At 39.2% G+C, this 22,269-nt stretch overlaps 1 protein-coding gene across 1 annotated transcript in view; it reads right to left on the minus strand.

Moving 5' to 3' along the window:
* PSIP1 (PC4 and SFRS1 interacting protein 1) overlaps positions 1 to 22,269 on the minus strand; it is a 39,803-nt gene that overhangs the window by 11,540 nt on the left and 5,994 nt on the right. Inside the window, exons 4-13 of the mRNA XM_009274284.2 lie at positions 17,069 to 17,185; positions 14,101 to 14,208; positions 13,478 to 13,540; positions 11,188 to 11,248; positions 11,103 to 11,156; positions 9,295 to 9,370; positions 8,173 to 8,398; positions 7,387 to 7,505; positions 4,901 to 4,956; positions 3,607 to 3,677 (exon numbers count right to left, since the gene is read on the minus strand). Coding sequence (XP_009272559.1) covers positions 3,607 to 3,677; positions 4,901 to 4,956; positions 7,387 to 7,505; positions 8,173 to 8,398; positions 9,295 to 9,370; positions 11,103 to 11,156; positions 11,188 to 11,248; positions 13,478 to 13,540; positions 14,101 to 14,208; positions 17,069 to 17,185 — 951 coding nt within the window. The remainder of the gene's footprint in view (positions 1 to 3,606; positions 3,678 to 4,900; positions 4,957 to 7,386; positions 7,506 to 8,172; positions 8,399 to 9,294; positions 9,371 to 11,102; positions 11,157 to 11,187; positions 11,249 to 13,477; positions 13,541 to 14,100; positions 14,209 to 17,068; positions 17,186 to 22,269) is intronic.

Raw genomic sequence — 22,269 nt, forward strand, 5'->3', positions numbered from 1 at the left:
TACCAGGGTGGTTCAAGCCTCCCAATGAGGACCGGAGCCTTTGAAACGGTGGTGTTTCCCAATTGCCTTAAGATGACTTCATTCTTTACTTCTGCCTCATCAGGTGATCTGTAGTAGACATCCTCATGATGTCACCCATATTGTCTGCCCACTATCCTGACCCATAAGCTCTCAGCTGGCTGAGCTCTGTCCCAGTGCAAAGCTCCACACATTGCCACTGGTCTCTCACATAAAGAGTTATCCTGCATCTTGTCTTCCCAGCACCCATCTTTCCTGAAGAGCTGTATACATACACGGCAATGCTCCAGTCCCATGAACTATCCCACCAAACCTCTGTGACGCCAATGAAACCATAGCCCTGCAACTGCAGACAGATCTGCAGTTCCTCTGGTTTGTTCCCCATGCTGTATGCATCAGCGTACAGCCACTTCAAAGAGGCACCCAGTTGTGCTGACTTTCCAGAAAGGTTAGGAGAGCTTTCCTCATAATGCTGTGCCGCCAGCATTTCCTCATTTCTGTGCATATGCTCGTGGTGATGCCACTTCAGTCCTGTTCTGTTGAGGAATTCTGTTGATTATAAGGCCAATTCTGTTTACATCACCCTGCACCATTTGATTGCCATCCTGCTCCACCACTTCCTCACTTTCCCCTCCGCTACTGTTCCTAGTTTAAAGCTCTTGAACCAGGTTGGCCAGCTTCGTGGCAGCAATACTTTTGCCCCAATTAGTTGGGTGGATCCTGCCACCTCCTAGGAGTCCTATCCATTCCTTCACAAGCCCTTTCCTCAAGAAAGGGATCACCACCTGGGTCCCTATCCAGACTTCAGTTTGTCTATGAGGCTGTTATGAGAGACAGCGTCAAAAGCCTTTTTCAACTTAATATAAACAACATCCACTGCTCTCCCTCATCCACTAAGCCAGTCACCTCACAGAAGGATGTCAGTTTCGTCAAGCATGATTTCCTCTTCATTAACCCATGCTGATGAGAGACAGCGTCAAAAGCCTTTTTCAACTTAATATAAACAACATCCACTGCTCTCCCTCATCCACTAAGCCAGTCACCTCACAGAAGGATGTCAGTTTCGTCAAGCATGATTTCCTCTTCATTAACCCATGCTGACAACTCCCAGAGACCTTACTGTCCTTCATATTATTGGAAACAATTCCAGGACAATTTGCTCCACCACCTTCCAAGGGATCCATGTGAGCCTGAGTGGCCTGCAGTTTCCCAGATCCTCCTTCTGGAAGATGAGGGTGACATTTGCTTTCTTCCAGTCCTCGGGAACCTCCCTCTAATCACCGTGACTTTTCAAAAATAAAATGCAGTAGATGCACAGTGCCATCATCCAGCTCCCTCAGCACTCTTTTGTTTATTCCGCATCAGGTCCCACTTTGTTTAAGTGTTCCCCAATTTGATCCTTGTCCACTGAGCATCAAGTCTTTCCTGTTTGGGACTTTCCATTGGTCTCAGGGACCTATGATTGCTTAAAGGAATTGTATGAGCAAACTGAGCTCAAGAAGGCATTGAGTACCTTGGCCTTCTCCTTGTCCTTTTTCACTAGATCCCCCACCCCATTCAGCAGAAGGCCCACATTTTCCCAGTCTTCCTGTTGCCGGTGAGGAACGTGAAGAAGCTTTGTTGTCCTTCATTTCTCCCCCCAGATTTAACTCCACGTGGGTTTTGGCTTTCCTAAGCACATCCCTCCATGCTTGGGCAGTGTCTGCATATTCCTCCCAGGTCACCTGTCCCTGCTCCCACTTCCTGTATGCTTCCTTTTTTTGTGTCCTGACTATAGTCATGGACATATTCATCCATGCAGCCCTCCTGCCACATTTGGTTATTTCCCTTGATCCATCCTTGTCAGGACGGATCAATCTTGAGAAGGAGGTAATCCCTAAAAGTGAGCCAGATCTCCTGGTCCCTTCTTCTCTCCAGCATGGTCTCTCAAGGGATTCTTCCAAGCAGATCCCTGCAGAGGCCAAAGTCCTCTCCTGAGCCCAGGGCTGATCATTTTTGCCCTGCTCCCTCCTCCCATGATCCTGAACTCCACCATCTCAGTCACTGCAGCCAAGGTTGCCCGTGACCTTCATATACCTGACCAGATGTTCCCTGTTTATAAGAATCGGGTCCAACAGGGCATCTTCCCTTGTCAGCTCCTTGGTAACCTGTGTTAGGAAGTTACCACACTCCAGAAGCTTCCTGGATTGCTGTATAATCTCCATGTTGTCCCTTCAGCAGATACCAGGGTGGTTCAAGCCTCCCAATGAGGACCGGAGCCTTTGAAACGGTGGTGTTTCCCAATTGCCTTAAGATGACTTCATTCTTTACTTCTGCCTCATCAGGTGATCTGTAGTAGACATCCTCATGATGTCACCCATATTGTCTGCCCACTATCCTGACCCATAAGCTCTCAGCTGGCTGAGCTCTGTCCCAGTGCAAAGCTCCACACATTGCCACTGGTCTCTCACATAAAGAGTTATCCTGCATCTTGTCTTCCCAGCACCCATCTTTCCTGAAGAGCTGTATACATACACGGCAATGCTCCAGTCCCATGAACTATCCCACCAAACCTCTGTGACGCCAATGAAACCATAGCCCTGCAACTGCAGACAGATCTGCAGTTCCTCTGGTTTGTTCCCCATGCTGTATGCATCAGCGTACAGCCACTTCAAAGAGGCACCCAGTTGTGCTGACTTTCCAGAAAGGTTAGGAGAGCTTTCCTCATAATGCTGTGCCGCCAGCATTTCCTCATTTCTGTGCATATGCTCGTGGTGATGCCACTTCAGTCCTGTTCTGTTGAGGAATTCTGTTGATTATAAGGCCAATTCTGTTTACATCACCCTGCACCATTTGATTGCCATCCTGCTCCACCACTTCCTCACTTTCCCCTCCGCTACTGTTCCTAGTTTAAAGCTCTTGAACCAGGTTGGCCAGCTTCGTGGCAGCAATACTTTTGCCCCAATTAGTTGGGTGGATCCTGCCACCTCCTAGGAGTCCTATCCATTCCTTCACAAGCCCTTTCCTCAAGAAAGGGATCACCACCTGGGTCCCCATATGTTGACCATCACCCTCACAGTCATGCAGTCATGCTTGATACTTCGCAGGTCTCCCCTGACCGTATCATTGGTGCCCAACTTAGAAAACCAGCAGCAGTTAATAGTCTTAAGGCCCAACAAGCCTCAACCATCTGTCAGTAATGTTCCAAATCTGAGCCCCCAGTAAGCAGCAGACTTCCCTCAGCAATGAGCAGGGTCAGCAGACAGGGGCTTCCATCCCTTGCATCAGGCAGTCTGCCACTACTATATTCATTGTGTCCTTCTGGTGCTTCTGCATGGCTCAGGCTGAGCTGGCACAGATATTTAACTTGACAGAATTTTGTCTGAATGTTTCCGGTAAATAATTTATTACGAAGTATTTTCAAACAAACCCAATTTAACTTGCTGACATTAATCTTTTAATGTCCATAGCAACCTCATTTAAGCAGTAGTTACCTTTCAAACTGAAAAAATTCCGTTCATTCTCAGAATATTAATTAAAAACAAACACGTGTGCCAAGTATTTCCTACTGGAATTATACACATAAATCAGCTTAAAAAAAATACTTACAAGATTATCAATTTTCAGGGAGTTCTTAATTTCTGCATGTATCCTTTGAAGCCTAGAATCCATTGATGTTTCTGAAGATTAAAAATAGTATGCATGAATATTTGATAACCACATCAGGTTTGTCTTTGTAGAAACCTTTCTACAAATCTGAACTTCATACAGAATGCAGGAAAATATGGGCAGGCACTCTACATCAGATAACCATACAGGTGCACACATAAATACACCACAGCGCTTACTATCAGAAATAAAGTACACAGCTTTTTAAAATTGGACACTATTAGGAACTTACATAGTTTTCTCCTTAGGAGTTACAAACTGAAAATAATTTTCTATTTCGTTATACAGCTGTCACCCTCTTATTTGTGGGCCAGGTTAAAAGGAAGTTTCAATAAATACTAAGAGTTATAAAGCTGGAAAACCTTTAATGACCGGACACCTGGATGTTTTCAGTAAATTGGACATGATTCCAGTTACAGTCCAAATCCATCCAAATAAAATGTTCCCGGTACACATGTTCCAGCAGGTGTGCAAGATGAACATGTCCATCTAATTCACATGCTGAACGCCTGTTTGGGTTTTTTCATACCCAAGTGGTATGTATTCTGAACACTACTGCAAGCAGGGTTTCCTTCAAGTCCAATCCATCTTGGATGGGTTTGAATGCTTCCCCCCCACCCGCCACCAACACTGGATTGGCTGGAGTCCATGCCACTGGATCTGTACTATATGACAAATTACAGCCAGTGGTTTGGATTGCCCTTCAAAGTGGGAGTACTAAAAAAGCAATGACTTATCCCTATGAAGGTCAGTTTGCAAGTCTGGGTTAGTAGACAAGACCACAGTAATTTGAATCTAAGCCTCTTGCTTAGGAAGAACAAGCCCCTTGCTTAGTTAAGAGGTAGTAACCAAATACTTTCAAGAGGTCTCTCAGATTATTGTGTTACGAAAAGATAGAAAGGGAAAAACAAAGGGAAGAACTAAAGTGATTTGGTTCACAGAATAAGAGCTTTTGCTTCTTGTTCACAAACAGAAGGGATCATAGAGCTCAACTGACAGTAAAATGGGAATAGCAAAGACCTGTTCTGATGCACTGAAGAAAGAAAGAAAGAAAGAAAGAACATAGAAGAACAAGAACGCACTGTTTCACAGATCTGAAGGAAGCACTCATGGATCAAACAGCTTGGACTGAGACCCGAAAGCCATCCTTAGCAGTTAATTATCTTATCCAGACAAATAATTCTGTTCAAAATTTAAGATGACCAAAAATACTGTTTAGCTTCTTTAAACTAACCTCTCTTCTTCTCCATCTTCTTAACTTCTGTTTTCTTGCCTTCTTCTTTACTCTGCCTATCAAAAACATTAAAGTGTTCTTACAATGTTGTAAAGCCTGTTTTTCAGTCTCTCCCCCCTCTCCCCCGCCATTTTTAGGTGAGATGCAATGTTTTGAGGTATTATCTCAGTAAAACATTAGCATGCAAAAACCACAGAGAGCCAAACCCTGGTTGTCAGAGACTGAAATAAATTAACAAAATTAGTTAGCTGAGATACTGCTGATAAAGCCTCCATACTGACAGATGGTTTTCCCTAGAAGCAGCACATGAAAGGATTTTAAAAACAAGTCACATTTCTAAACTGTGTTTTATTTTGGTTGGATGTACAAATTGGTTAAATGGCATTGTATGGAAATAACTTATGGAGAAACAAAATTATTTTTATTATGATGACATGACCACGGGGAATTACGGAGAGATCAATTAGTCATAATCAGATCCTATGTGACTTATTTTCTCATATAATTAATTGTAACAGTGTAAGTATCCTACAACTGACCATAAATGTATCAGTGATAATTTAAATATTCTTGAAGCAAATAGTAATAGAGGAAAAAGATTTATTACAAGTTCATTGAAATCTCCTGGCTCTTTCTCTAATTGTATCACTAAAAATAAAGCTGGGACTCAAGAAAAACAAAACAAAACTTGTCTCCATCTCAGTTACAGGATGAAGACAGGCAGAAGTCTTTCAAACAAGCTTTTGAACTCTTCATTCAGAGCAGATCATGAACCCCTATTTAGCAATTCCTCAGTCTTGTCTTACCGAGAGGTTTTAAAGCCTTATTTTAGAATTTGTGTATTTCAGCACATCATGTGACTCATTTTCTTCCTATCATAGTAATATGCATCCATAAAATATCCAGGCCTCATGTCTATCATCTTCCATGTTCCTTTCATACTCTATCCAGTAACAGAATCAACAGCTTCCAAGTACATAAGACTATTTTACTTCAACTGGCAGTACAAGCTCATGCCGTTTAAACAGTACATGTAAACTTCATATATGTACAGAACGGTGTACAAAGCACTGTTATTAGACTTAAATAAATATTAATGAAGTAGCTACAAAGACCAGAAAATGGAAACTATGCTGGTGAGAAGAGTAACCAAAAAAGGTGTCAGCCGATATTCAGTGTATTAGTAGAGGAACTTGAAGACAAAAAGAAGTCCTTTTACTTTTTATCAATATTGAGTTTTGTGGTATTAGTTATCAGCTATAATTAAATTAATTATGCATTCATTAACTACCACTCCTTTATCTTACTGAAACAAAGCTCCATCTACCCTCCAATGCATAAAATATGACAGCTATTTAAAAGTAGAGGAGATTTGATTATTATAACCAAATCAATATATGACAATTTTATTGCAGAAATCAATCAACGTATGTCAGATTTAAATAGTGAAGAGCTGCAAAGATGCTAAGGACAATTTAGTATCTCTGGAGTTGGAAATGCTTAGGTTTGCTACAGGCAAGTAGAGTAATTATGTTAGGTTTCCAGAGGAGTGACAGGAAGAAGAGAAGAAAGGGCTAGAGGACAAAAAACCCCAAACAAACTAGATTCTTGTTAATGAATGTGAAAAAGGTAGAATTCTGTTGTTACAGGTGAAAGGGAGGGACTATTATCCTCCTCCTTTTTCCTCCAAATTTTTACCTTGTTCTCCCTTTCTTCTGCCCTCCCACCAACTGTGGGGATGGGAACATCATGCTCTCGTGGTGGTGGCTTCTTCACCCATTCGCAGAATAGCTCTTGAGAATGAGTCAGATTTCTTCCTATTGTCCCACCCCCCCCAGTTTCTGGCAGGATCTTCTCTCCATTCTTATGCTTGTTTCATTTGTGATAATTTATCTTCTGAATGCAGACTGCTCTTGGTATCACTCAACTGGCTTTGCAGTGCTAGAGTAGAATAATTCTTAATTTTTTCCTTGTTCTGTCTGACGGTGTGTGTTCCAGCTGCCAGACAGAGAAGGAAATGTTTTCCAGGTAACCCTATGCATTCCACAACGTGATCAAAAATCCGTAACCATGGATTAATAGGTCCTACCAGTTCTCAATCTAGTGTATCCAAAACTTAAAGAAAAATATATGGCTGTCCTGAACAGTTTTTCACACTGATCCCTTTTCACATGGATATTCTTAGTCTACTTCTAAACAGAACCCACCAGCTGTCTTCTGCTAGAAATTCTAAGTCACCGAAAGACTGACACTGCTTAATTTCTAGGTTCAATTCTTCCCATCCTCCCACAATAGAACCTATTGGTTTAGAAGAGTTTTTTTACTCTCCACTTAAAAAGAAATTAAAATAGACAAAAAAAGGGTGGGGGGAGAGAACAACAGAACACAGCGCAAACCAGTTTGGAATTTTTTCAGGTATTGTCTCCTCCTGTTAGTTTCAAAGTACTCCTACAACTTGTAGACATCACATGTTAAAACATACTCACGATTCAGATTCCGTCTGTTCCTCTTGCCTACGCTTTCTTTCTGTTACTTCTTTCTCATGTTGGCCTCTTACAATGTTTCTTCTATGAGCTGCCTGAAAGCTTCTTCCCCCTTTTTTCTTCTGTTTTTATTTGGGATTTTAGGATTGGAAAGAGAAAACGAATCTTTAGATTACTGAAAAGCAAGATTATTAAATCACTGTTTCTGTAAACAGGTAAACCTACGTACACTAAATATATTTGAAACAACTCTGCTCCACAGAACAACCTGACAAGAACTGGCTTTCCCCGCAACTAAATACAAGACCTCCACATGTTGATAGTTCCTGAATTTCTTTAGTCCTTTTCCCTTTTTCCTTTTCTAATAGAAGGCAAATATCCTAAGCACCAGAATAATTAAGACATTCCAAATGATGGGCTAGGGACAGCTTTATATGTTTCAAAAACTTGATTTCAAGCCAAGTGTTTTCTTAGACACACCCAAGGAAAAAAAAGTCTGTGTTCTGAGGAACATAGATGGAAAAAGCCTTTTGACAAAATAAATGCTACATTTAAATCCTTTGTTAAAAAGAAAAGTGTCTTAGAAAAGATGCTTTTCTTAGAAAATACCGAAGAAGTTCCTCAAACAATTATCTGACAAAATGAAGTTCTGCAACTTTTATTCTGTATTTCTGTATTAGCCAGCCACAGGGCTCCAATCTTTACTAAGATCTGGCATTAACTTCAAGAAAGATCTTCAGTGATAATACTTTCCTCTATAATAAATGTATCAGGAAAGCAAAATTATACCTTGTCACCTTCTTGTTCTTCTCCATCATCTTCAGAGTCAGAAGCTGATGCAGAACCCACTTTCACAGCATTTTTTCTTTTTGGTTCAGCCTCTTTCTTTCCTTCCTTTTTGTCAAATTCCTTCTTTGATTTCTCCTCTTCCTTCTGACTTTCCTCATCTTTTTTCCCTTGCTTTTTGGGCTTTTCTTCTGGTCCTTTTTTCTTTGCCTTCTCCTCCTCATTAACACTAAAACATGAACAGGTTTTAGGCATCATATCCATTATCTGCAGTGAGTTTAAAACATCACATTCTTCTAACTCAGGAAGTTGATTTTTTAACTACAGAATATTAAAAGTTATGAAGTTAATTCACTCTCAGTTCATTTAGTGACTCTTCAAAATATACTCAGTCTTTTTCTAAAATTATAGCCCACTACCTATGCAAAAAAAGAAGTAAATAATAGTATGGACGCCCTAATGAAGCTAATGTTAATATATGTGCATAGATCCAAAGCAGAAGAGTTAATGCTCAGAAGTTCTCCACACACCTATGTGTCTGCAGGACCAAGAATGCATAGACTATAAATTAGTTTTATAAAGTATGCCTATTTAAGGTGTACATATACTGAAACTGTGCATCTGGTAATCTATAGAAAACTACGCTAACGCTCAACTTGTCCTTCAGTTACTAGAACCAGTAAGGACTTGACACAAGAACTGAAGAGGGTAAAAACAAAGTTTAGGTAACAAATAGTGTTGGAATTCCATCAGAAGAGATTTCTGAAACAAAAATGTAAAAAAATTTCAGTATTTTAGTTTTGCATGATGTTGTCTTTTCTCTTAATAAATACCTTTTCCTCTTCACCCAGCATACAATTATATAAGGAATTTTGCACAGATTTTACAAGTTAGGAAGGCTAAGATCCTCTGTCTCTTGTTCCAGAAATGTACTACCTTGAGTTACTATGTATTAATTACCTGAGCTGTAAATAACAACATCAAAGCAAACAGCAACTCATACTGAATACTAAAGGAGCAAAAACCTGTTGGGAGCTCAGTACTCATTATGAAGTCTTAACATAAGGAACAACATGGTTTACAATGAAGAAGCTTTATATTAAGAAACAAAACAGAACAACTCACGAGTCACTCTCTGAAAGACAAGGTGGTTTCACCAACTTGGGTCTCCCTCTTGGTTTTGGAACCTTTACTTCAGAAGCTAGTATTTATACAGAAATAACAGGTTAGTCCACAGCCACCATCTGCTTCTTGTCTATGAGGAAAGAATCTTACTCAAGAGACAGAAGGTACACTTCAATCAAAATATATACCCTAACTTTGTTATTGTAAAAAATTCAAGTGTTACGTGAGTATCAAACTTTAATTTTTCGAAGAGATCTTGATTAAAGTGTTGGTAGTTTTTTTAGCTAATTGGTAAATTAAACTTTGGTGGTTTTTTAGCCACAGGCTCCAACTATCAATTCCTGTGGTTTTTTGCACTCTGTGCAGTTAGGATTTGTTTCACATGTTGCATAACTAACATGAAGAAGTCTGAAATTAGAGAATGGAAACAAGTCATTTGGCGTCCACACTTCCGCAGCCCGTTTGCCAGTATTTTCAGATGTATCATGGGGCTTCCATCACTTTTCTTGATAACAAGCCACTGTCAAGAAGTTCTACCACCACACTACAGTACACAGCAAAACTGCATTTCCTCAGATTCACCATATTGTTAGGAATATGACAAACAGCGTATCTGCCTTCCTGGCACTTTACATCCTTCAAATGCTTGTCCAATACCACAGCGACCATGTGGTTAGGAAACTTAATACTCAGTGTTTAACCTTCTGTTGGTGTTAGCATGGAGCACTGTTAAGCAAGAGATGCATGCATCATATCAACACCAGAAAAGGCTGCATAGTACATCTTATAAAAAGGCATTTTATACAGGGGGTGAAAGCATCTCTTACAGATCCTTTCCTGCTCGTACAGAGAGTAGTTAGTACAAACAAACAAAAAAAATTGTAAAGATAAACACACACAAATATTAAAAATGTACACTTAGTACATGTAATGAAAGGGGGGGAAGGGGAGGGGAGCTGAAATAATATGTAATTTCCTCACAGCTTCCAAGGCAAAAGTAATTAAGTCTAGTTAACTGTGGTTGCACTAAAAGTTACTTTCGTACTGTCAGCAGATACAGATGAGTATAAATTATGTTTCCCAGACTAGGTGCTCATACAACGTACTTAACTGCTGCAAGAACTGTTTTCCGATGTAGAAGTTAATGATCAATTCAAGAATATCTGCAAGCTTACCACAAAAATTCCAATAAATTAGATCATTGCTACTTTGAAAGAAACAAGCACTGCAGAAATAATCACCAAATAGTTCTAATTATACATTTTAAAGAGTAGTATATCTTCTCTTCATTTGTCTATCAATCTACACAGACTGCCTTAAACATCTTTTTAAACAAGTCTCTCCAGCTCTCTGTTTTTACTGTCCTCTGAGCTCCACCTACAGGCTCTGTGTGTCCCCCAGTTCTCTTCCTTATGTTTTATGGATATTTTAACACAATTAAAGTATTCTATAGACCTTTAAAGAATATAAACCTTTACGGAGCAACAATGCAAGAAGAGCCCTTATCATATATCTACAGTTCAGCAGCATTCTGCAAATAAGGCTTTTCTAAAGGTGATGCTTGTACCCAAAACCGACGAGTCTTATTTGGAGGACGGAGCATTAATGCTAACAATTTAAATCCATTGACAACCTGAATTCTTCAGTTTGAGATGAGGTGTTTTCTCATTACAATCTATTAGCAAAGAATGCCTTTAGCATGAGAAAATACTCTGTAGTACTTTAGGGGAAAGAGACAGCTCCCTGACTAATTCTCTACTAAGGTATTTCTGTGGTGAAAAAAATGAAATTTTTATTTTAAAAGTTACCTGCTGGTCTTCCTCTTTTGGGGCTTACTTTTGGAGACACTGGCACAGGAGCTGCTGCCGCCACTGCTGCCGCCACTGCTGCCGCCTGCTGCCACTGCTGCTGTTGCCACTGCTGCTGCTTCCTCAGCTTCAGCTTGTTTTTCAGCCTAATTTAAAGAATTAATTTCACAAGTGAAAAAAAACCACAGGGCACCAATTTCTCAAACAACAGATTTAAACTTCTAGAAATGCTTCTAGAAATGCATTATTACACTATTGCTTCTACACATGAAAAAAAAAGTTTGCAAATTTAGTAACATTATATTTAAATATCACTAACTCTCCATACCATCACTACCTGATATAGTAATGTTTCATATCATTTCAACCAGCCCATTCATCTTCAGAACAATCAGCTATCTTGGTATGACAAAGGAAGAAGTATTTTTAAGATCACCGTAACAGCATGCCAAAACCCAGTTTTAAGCAGGTAAGTTCTCCCCCCCCCCCCCCCCCCCCCCCCTACTCTTCTTTTAGATGCTATCATCTCCTCTAGCTGCAAAGTATCAAGTCAGTAGATGGAGCTATTCAGAAAAACACCTGCTTCTAGCTCTATAGCCAATTATTCACAATGAAAAATTACATTGTTGACCTGACTAACTGGACATCATGACCTTCATCTACATAGTCATTTTAGGGGGGTTGCGTTTTAAAAACAGGTAGAACTTATGACAAAAGAAGATCTTGATAAAAGGATACATATCTCCCTGCATAAACATTCCACATCCACACATACAAAGAAATGAGAAAAATCCCAACTGGAGAAAATATTCAGAGAATTTAGTGTCCTGGATGCAGGAACATCAGCTAGCAGCAACAGAAAAGTTACAGGCAAATACATATTTATCGTAATATTCTTTGTGGGCACCTATAATAAAAGACAGTTTTATAGAACAGAGACAAACTTGAATTTAGAATAGAGGTGCATCTCTCATACTAACTGTGCTTTCCATCAGCCTACAGAAAGACTGCTTAAATGAAGACAAAAAAATACCTGTTAAAATGCTTTTTTTACAATCCCAGGAAAAGAAAACACCATATTTCTTACGGCAAGTAAGAAATGCATTCGAAGTCATGTAACTGCATAGCCAACCCTCTTTTCTGACCCACAAGCACACACCACATCCCTTCAAGTACTACGTTTTTCTGTTCAGCAATGACCTGGAGTAATGAAAATTTCTGTTTAAACCCCTTGCCACACACAGCACATGCCAAACACAAGTCTGTCAGCTGAAGCTACTAAATGGGACAGAGGAAGTCTTCTTAGGCCTGAAGTGCCTTATGATGCAAAAAAAAAAAAAAACCAAAACACCAAACCCCACCCCACAAAAAAACCCCCAAAAACTACCTCAAACAAAACAGAAGAAAAAACACCAAACCACAGGATTTGAGTGCTTTTTGAAAAAGTAAAGAATGAGATTTTTTGGGGGGCTGTATGTGTGTCATCTGTGAGGCTTCCCTCCCATTTACAAGCTGAAATCACATGCATGCATAGTCACAGAAAATTCTTTCAACTTCTTGCTGCTTCAGACTAGAAGCTTTCTTTGAATTTTATTTTAGGTTTATTTTTATAATTTTTTTTTTTTTAAATAAGGTAGTCTTTAAATTATATTTTTTAAATATTCAAGTAATTTTTGTAAGAGCGTCCAAACACATATCTTTTTCGTGAAGCAAATGCTACTCAGCATGCTACTTATCTGTGATAAACATACTAAGGTGTCAGTTATTTCACACTCATCCCATCCCTGCTTTCAATACTAATGTTACAAGTTAAAATGGTTTCAAACTAAAATAAAACTTTGCCCCACTTCAATCTAGTTTTTCGTTGGGTCAGTGCCCTGATCCGATTTGCTGTGTGACCACATGAACGTTAAGGCTGGAGCATGCTGAGCAAGCAGCTGGAACTGCCTCTCTCAAAGTAACTCAAATTTTTCCCAGGTTGAACAGACCACAAAATCACAACCTCATGAAAAGGTGGAGTATTTCAGGTGTTAGTTTCAGTGTGATGAAGATGTTAAAATAGATTTTTCAGACCTTCAAAAGACTATTTTATTAGTGGTCTAGCAACAGTTTATATCTTAGTTTTTCTTATTTGCAATGGACTGTTTGGGAAAAGATGGGAACTCCCTACTCTACAGTAAGTTGAAACAGAATTAAGACTTGTACGACCCCCTCTGGGAAAACTTTCGTTCCGACAGATCTTTCAGCCATTTGAATGGGGGGAGGAGGGTGACAAGCACTTCAACTTATGCATAATCTGTCATTAAAGAAAATAATATCCAGTATCATCACATCCAAAAATTCCAGTAAGATGAAGCAATTAAACATATTGTTACCTTTCTTTTTCTTCCTCTTCTAGCAACCTTAGGAATAGAAGCATCATTTGTTTTCACCACATCCTGTGAAAATTAAAAATGGTGCTAAAAGTCTTAACAAAACAAAGATATATTTTAAATTATTCTATTTTTTATGCACAACTGAAGCCTCTGGCACATAATTTAGACAAGAATCTTGTAATATATATGAAGACACCCCCTGCTTTTAGTTATTAAAATCCTGATTACCAGATAGTCAGGATTCTATTTTATTTCTTATCTTTTAGAAAAAAGTACTAAATAATACTCTGTTTTAAATAAAGGTACGTAGTCATGTTTTAGTCTGTCTGAACTCTTTATCTAGTCCTTCAAATAAGTACATTTTGCAATACAGAGTAAGTGATTAAAAAAACCTGTTCCACCTGTTTTAATTGAACTTACAGACAAGCCAGACTAATAGTTTCCTCTCTGATGAAAGCTTCAATATAAACATAAGTGAACACATAGGAGTTTTATATAATTAAGCAGCTCCTGAGACTGTCACAGTAGTAATAACTGTAGCTTCTTAGTACTCAGTAACAGATTTACATCAATCGACATAATATTAAAGTGTTCTCTGGTACATAGAAAAAGCTTTCACATACTTCTTTACTGTTTTTTTCAGAAGGCAGATCATCTTCCTTTGAAGTATCCATCTCCTTTTCTTCTGTTTCAGCTTCTGTAGGTAAGTTATTATCCCCTTTAGGGGATAACTGCAAAGGGAGTCAACATAGAGTAAAAAAAAAAAAAAAAAAAAAAAGGGATTAAAAAGTATTTCATAGTGAAAAGAGAACATGCTAAAAACCATCAGGCTGCTTTTCACTTTAAATAATTTAAGTCTGTAGATACACTCCTTTCTTAGGTACACATTAAAAGCCTAAGGCAGGACCACTTTCTCCAGTACACGATTGCAGACGGTTGTCAGAACAGGTCAAAATACAGCAATGTACTATGGTGGAACTTCAATTCCACTTTGTGTTCATGATAACATAACTACACTTTTTCACCATATCACCATTACGTAAGTACTTTTAAATGTTCATGCCAACATTCAGGATTAATTTGGATCACTGTTTATCTGTACATACAGATGGATATCAGAGTCACAGACCACATTTACCAAAGAGTATCACTCTACTAAACGAAGACTTAATGTAGTAAACAGACCACAAACAAGTTGTTTCATCATGTGTGACACAGTAATAAGTGGTAATTGGTGTCATCTAATCTATGCCTTTTTTCCTGTTTTGTTCAGGTTTTTATAAACCTTAAAATACTAGTTTTTGTTTTAGGTGAGCAGTTAAGACTTGAAAAATGAAGAGTTTGTAATAGTTTACTTGAAAATAATCAACATTTCCTTGCAGCCTATGTACGTGCATGTTTTTTAAATCTTCAGTTCATTCTCTCAACTTTAATACTATTGCCTTGTCCCACTTGCAAGCACCTTTTGTAAAATTCCCTTTTAAAGTAGCTACAGTTGCTTTATTCAATGTTTAAATTTGAACAACTCAGGCACAAGGCTATCATGCAATATTTCTAGTTACTTGAAGACATGTAATCTGTAAAAAAGACTCGGTGATACTACAACTTTAAGACAGAATAATCATTGGTACACCAAAACCACAGAAAACCAGAGTACAGTGACTGGTTAAAAGAATGTTATAGCTATATTAGTATGAAAAGAAAAAAAGAGTAAATTTGCTCCATATTTACCTTGAACTGTAACTGATTGAGACTAATTACAGAAATCTGTGTAGAAGGACCCGTTCAGGATCTTCGATTCCATCTTTGTGTTTAAACAGCTCTTATGTCTTCCTGTTTCTCTTTCACAGTGCCAGCTCAGGATAGCCTGAAAGCACTTCTTCAGGAGAAACATGACGCCTAAGTCATTGCCATTCTCACTAGCACATGCTGCTTGCTGCCTAAATTCACACTGAAGCAAAGTGATGAACCAGTCCAGCTTAAAAGAAGCTTTCCCCTTGCAGTAGCAAATGCTGGGGAACAAATGCTTTTATCAGCAGTGTGCATGGGCAAGAAGGAAGAACAGCACTGGTTTACTAATACTGCCAGGAAATTACATATTCAAGAGTGCTCCTAAAGTATAGCTGACAGAACCCAAATCACACTGACCTTCCACGTGTGGAAGTGCTAAATTAAGGAACACTAAGTAGTAAGAAATTGGGAGAAATAACCCATCAATAACTCTGCAGTCTCCAACTCATCAAAACAACTCTCAACATCATCAGTGTACTACCAGTACACAGGTTTTTCTTCCAATCAAAGGTCTTTTTTCCTCTTGAAAAAACAAGCTATTACAGCTACTAGACACTAATCCTACATAAAGAACATCCTCTATTATTTGACACATTGCAAATTCTTCAGTTGCAACTGTGAATCAATACTAAAGGACAGCCAGCTACACCTACAGAAAAACTACATTAAATCTTGGCAAATAGTCAAAAGGAAAACAGTCAGAATTCAGGCAAATAGTTTGACACTTAATTTAAGGGCACTGCTCATCCTGTACAGTAGTAATTTCGAGAAATTAGTTAAAAATAAATGAGATACCATAAATGTATCAATCCCATCTGCATCATGATTTTTCTCATTTTAGGATTCTATTCTTCTTAAAAAAAAAAAATGAGAAGAGATGACACACAACATCTCTTCCATGCCATACAAAAACATAACCCCGCATGAACAAGACAAAACATTTAAGGATAGAGAAAGTTCTAAGCAGTGTGCTACACTAATATCATTAAGCGTACAATAAGCTAGGAAGGTTCCCCTCTTACAGTACAAACTATGTGCAGCACCAGTAAGCTGAAACAAAGATGTTTCAGACAGAAATGCATTTTCTTAGTATGAATACAATATATTTAAAGAGAACACAATCTTGTTTTGGAAGGATTCTAAAGTATTTAGAATTTACATTTACAAAGCAAAGAAGCTGAACTCTATCTATATAACTACTATATAACTACTGTATACCAATTACTCATGGATGCTTTCCTGACTCAGAGTTCAACTGATACAGCTATGAAATCCTTTATATCCATTTATACCCTAATTAGTCCATTAGGAGAATGGCCTAATTCAAACTGATTCTTATAATCTGTTCAGAAAAATACACTGAAGAACCCTTTCAGCCCAGACAGAACCTAATGCTCTGTTAGGCTTTTCAACAAAAACTGTCATAATTGAAAGAGACGGTCATACCTGCCTGATACTAAAAAGTCTTCAAAAATAGAAAAGGAAACTTAAAACTCAATCCTGGTGATCATTTCCACCTTCTCCTGCCTAGGAAGTAATGCTGTATGAATTTAGTTGAAGTGTATTATGATTTAGAAATACAGACTGGTAAAGAAATTAATTTTCAAAAACATGTACAGCACCTTAAAAGGAATACAGAAGGACAAGAATATTCCTATAGGTACATCTGAAAAGAAGCAAAGGCAAGGCAGTTACAACAGTAAAACACCGTTAGTTTAAAGTACTTAAGTAAAAACTTGGCAATACAGTTTTCACTTAAAAACATTTCTGGTAGAACTAAACATGAATTCAGTCACTTACTTTTGGGACAGAAGACTTTCTTCTTTTGGCTCCTACTTTTTCTTCACTCCCCTCAGCAGGCTCCTGACTGCTTTCTTGAACAGTTTCTTTGATAGGAGTGTTAATGGCTGGATGGGACTTCAATATAAAAACATAAAAAATGAGATCTAAATCCCTTCCTGAACTACAGAATAACAATACTGAGAGGTGTTCTGCCACCTGTACGTTACTGAAGAAAGCATCATCCTAAAGAACCTCCTATTACAACTACAAGAATATTAAAATCTATCTTATTTCATTCATTTCCACATTCTTCTGTTTCAATTGCATTTTCATTATCAAACTTTGACGCTCTAATGCTATAGTAACTTATTTTCACACTAAAAATACTGCAATGTAAGGTTTTTCTTATGTATAAGTAAAAAAAAAAGTTTTTTGTCAAATATAACTTGTGATGCTACTGCCAAAAAGTGCATTTTTAAATAAGTTATCAGTCCTAAGTGAGCCAACTACCTGTTCCTGAAAACATGAGCAGAAAAAAAAATTCTAAAAAAGGCTAAAGAATTGAAGTTAAAAACATGGAAATAGAGAAGGTAAAGCCAAAATTACTCTTTTTTATTCCATTACATTGTGGATAGCATTCTCACTCTTAAATATCAGCTCCTTCAAACAAAGCTGGCAGAACTCCCCTGACTTTAATTTTTCCCCCACCGAGGAAGTGGTTTTGGATTTAAGCCCAAGGCACAAGCTCCCTTCTGCCCTCCACCTCCCTTACTAGCAGTTACAAGGAACATCTGCAAAGAATAAATACTGCTTTCAGAACATTCCAGCCAGTTCTGGCAGTTAAACTGAAAACGTGGCTCTCAGAAGGACTTACCAAGACAAAATATGCCCAGTAAAAGGACAGAAAAAAAGAGAAAAAAAATTGCAAGTGAATCCCTCTATATGAACAGCCGACAAGTCTGTCACTTTAATATTATCCTGTATCCAGAATAAAAGCTTGATTTTGCCAACATCTCCATGTGATTACCCACCCCCCTCTGACCTTACCTGCTGTGCGGCCAAACACAAAATTATCTATTCACCCTGAATTTTTAGGCTCTGACAACTAACCTGTCTTCCCTGCTACTGCCCAGTAACTGTGCTTCACTTAACTCTTAAGAATCTTTTTTAAAATCAAAGAATTGTATGTAGATCAAATACAGAGATCAAGGAATATCTTAAGATACAGTCATTCACCTCCGAGACCTCAGCTAAAAAATTTGTCCATTCACCAATGCGTACTGAATACTGCAACATATTAATAGGCCATAATACACTATTCTGCTTTAAAATATTGTTGGAAAAATAGTGTCTTCGCTAATCAGTATACTTATGTTACCTTTCCTCTCAGTCTTCATAACCAACTACTTGCCTTCACTTCCGAGATCACTCGCTGCCTACACTGATCTTCTTTCTCTCACACACTGCACCGGGGAAAACCGCTGGCAGGTGTCGGTGCCGGCTGCCGGCGACCTGTGTGGAACCCTGTCTGGGACTGCCCCAGCCAGTCACAACCGGTCCCAGCTGGCTCCGCAACAGGCAAACTGCGCCCACCAGAGAGCGCATGGCGCCTCCGCCAAAGCAACTACGGGAAGGAGTCACTGAGAGAAGAGCAGCTGCCCGAGGAGAGCTGGAGAGATGCTGCAGAAGGGTGATGCCGATGCACGAACAAGACGCCTGCGCAGGGCATGAGGAACACCGAGGCAAAAGAGATGCCTGGGCAGGAGGGACGCTGGAAAGAGGAAGCACACGAGGAGTCGCCCAAGCCAGACTCCAGCCCAGAGGAGTTGCCTCAGCAGGGGCTCAGAGAGGACAGAACGAACAGCTCTGAGGGGACTGCAGCCAGTGGAGGAGCCCACCCCCGAGCCGCTGAGTACGAAACAAGGAACAGCAAAAGCAAAGTAACCGCTACACACCGGCCCGAGTCTCCTGCGCCACCATCAACTCCCCCAAGGGACTGACTGTGATGTGCAGTGAGGAGACTGGAGATCAGTGAGGGGGAGCAGAGGTGGCTGGAAGGAAGCTGAGGCATGTTTCTCTAAGCGTGTGTTTGTCTTTACCAGAATCAGTAACAAAAAGCTTATATGAATTGGCTAAATTGTGCCAAATCCCCTGACATGAGTGTTTTGTTGCCTGTGCCATACCCCTCTTTGGCAAAGATGGGCCTCAGAAGCTGATTTCAACCACTCTGCTTCCCTTAAAACAGGTACAAGCTTCCCCATAAACTCCCAGTGAAACTGTCTAAATAGCTACATCAAGCATTCTTAAACTTCCTTTCCTTCCCTGCCTAAAACACCCAGAAGCCCTACCTTTCTAAAAACCCTTAGCTGTTAAGACAGCCACAGAGACTGTTATCAAGCAGATAAGCATCCTTCCCTTATTATTAGGAGGGAGAAACTGCACACACTCGTTTCTCCAGCTTTGAGAATAGGATGCTAAGGCAACATCCTCATGAACAGGAAGGCTGCAACATAGTCAAACACCAAGGGAACTAACAAGAACATGAATTAAGGTACCTCTGAATTCTCATCACTGTGAACCGTATGTTATCCTGCAAAATACTGAAGAAGTAAAGGTCATTTCAGCACATCTGAAACAAGTAAAACCAAAACAAAACCCAAATATCATACGACAATTTTCTTACTGTTGGAAAAGTGGGATGTTCCTCCATCTTATCTATCATCTTTGGCAGAACAATGACATAGTATTTCAATTCTAAGAATTGAACCCAAAAGGTAGTGCTTTGTGAAAAAACATGAAGATCCATGACTGACTGACTTGACATCAAAGATGCCCAAAGAAACTCTCTCTGAATTAGACCCTTACTGGCCATTTTATTTCAGATCAAGTAACACTTACTCTGCCTATTTACATCCTGATGTGTTTTACAGAATGTCAGATCTAGTCAGCCATTTACAGATGTACTCCTTTAGCACCAACAAGAACTGCCCCCAAGTAAAAACAAGAGCTGGCTAATTCCTAAGGGCTTGATTTGCCCCAAATAAAACTTATTTTTAACAATGCACAGCACAGGATAGAAAGAGAAGGCTATCAAAATAAAGCCTTTCTAAAGTTAAGGTGAAAATTCAGAAGAAAATTTGCACACGTCTACTGCACTACTTCATTCATTCTGTAATTCAACCTGGTCCAATCTTCCTGCTCAAGCAGGGCCACCCAGAGCCGACTGACCAGGACCACGTCCAGACAGCTTTTGAACATCTTCAAGGACGGAGACTCCACATGCTCGGTCACCTCACAGTGAAAAAGAGCATCCTGATGTTCAGAGGGAACCTCCTACATTTCACCTCCTACGTTGATGCCCACTGCCTTTGGTCCTGTCACTGCTGCTGAAAAGAACCTGACTCCGTCTCTTTGCACGCTCACTTCAGGTATTTGTAGACACTGGGCTGAACAGTCCCATCTCTCTCAGCCTTTCCTCATAACAGAGATGCTCCAGTCTGCCATCTTCATGGCCCTTCGTAGGACTCTCTCTCCAGTATGTCCATGTCTCTCTTGTACTGAGTAGCCCAGAACTGGACACAGTACTCCAATTAAAACATCCCTACTAAGAAAAGTTTCTTCCAGTAATTTTAAGGCTCACTTATAGGAACAGATTTTAAATATGACTCGTGAAAAAAAACCCTTTTTTTTTTAAAGTAAAGAAACAGCAGGGGGAAAAATGGCAAAGAACAACCCAATGGCTCTACACAAAACCTGAAGAGTTCACAGAAACAGCCTGTGAAAGAGCTATCATTGAAGCTGAAGTGAAGTACCTGAATGGAACTCAAAAGGTGGAAACCCCGCAGAAAAGCTGCTAGACTAAAAAAACCAGTCTGTATGCATCTCTTGGCAGCATGTTTTGTGTATTTCTAATTGGAAATGTATTTAGGAATATCTGAGATGCTATGAAAGCAACCCAGGGCACTGCTTAAAGTTACTGATTCCTGCTATGAAACAAAATATTAGACAAGCTTGTTACTATTGATTGTTTATACCCAGATTTTCACGTTGTTAGAATGACTGGTAACATACAACTCAGTTATGGTTCACAACTGCCTCAGCCATCCACAGAGCATCTCTCCTAAGCTGTCACAAAGAAAACAAGAAGGTATACCGACTCATATTTTATGGGAACAGAAAGAATCTGTCCCTTATTAATACAGTCCTTCCCACTGTGACGATGGGATTAGCATATTTCCATATCCCAGAGCAGAAAAAGTGTACATCTGAAGTACACTATCTTATCTCTTGCCTCTACTTCAGAAACTTCTTAACTCTTCATCCATGCCCTCCTTCAAACTAGAAACACAGTAACTTGGGAGATCTTATGAAGCAGGGATTAACTGGTGCTGAAATGGCAATCTGGCATGTCATGTAAGAGCAGCAAGTGATACCAAATGATACCAATTCTTTTTATTATTACTGCAGCATTGCCTAGAGGCCCCAGTATGTGATGAGGGTCCAGTGTCTATAGCAAAACCAAGAGGCTACAGAATGTTCAGAGCAGATAGGCAGAGACAAAACAAGCAAGACAATTTCTTTGTCTTCAGATTAAATTTAGGTCTTTTTATGGGTAGCACTGCATAGCTCCAGTTTAAGCTTGGAAGATTTACCAAGAGGGCAAGAAACGAGGAACTACTGATGGACAAAAATTGAATTAAGCTAGTCATGTGACAGTTTGGGGGCAAAAGGCAAGCATCACATTGCTTCCAACCACTAGAAGGAAAATACTGTATGCTAAGAAAGCATGTGCTGAAATCTTACAAGGATGCTAATGGAGAAAAGCACTTGAGTTTAGAGGACAGAAAGAAGCACAGAGTGACTGAGGTTCAAAAAACCTACCCCTTTTCAAGCATAGTCATACAGCTAGTTCCAAAGATAACTATCTTCAGAATATATATAGTTGTAAGTGTAAATAAATATGTATATATATATAAGTGAAATTTGATGTGTACTGTAAAAAGTGTTAAACTTTTAGCCTCGTGCTCCGAAACTGTCAACACGATCCCTCATGAGCTTACTATAATAAACAGATATCCCCAATTAGACAATACCCCCCATCTCTTTTATGCTATTAATACTTGAGATCAATTAAAAATTAAAAAAAACACAGTCTAATCCACAGTTGAACAACAGCAGTAATTGATTACCCAACAGTATAGCAACAAAGATTTGCAGAC

The sequence above is a fragment of the Aptenodytes forsteri genome, unplaced genomic scaffold (genome assembly GCF_000699145.1).
Source record: "Aptenodytes forsteri isolate BGI_AS27 unplaced genomic scaffold, ASM69914v1 Scaffold46, whole genome shotgun sequence".
Lineage (NCBI taxonomy): Eukaryota > Metazoa > Chordata > Aves > Sphenisciformes > Spheniscidae > Aptenodytes > Aptenodytes forsteri.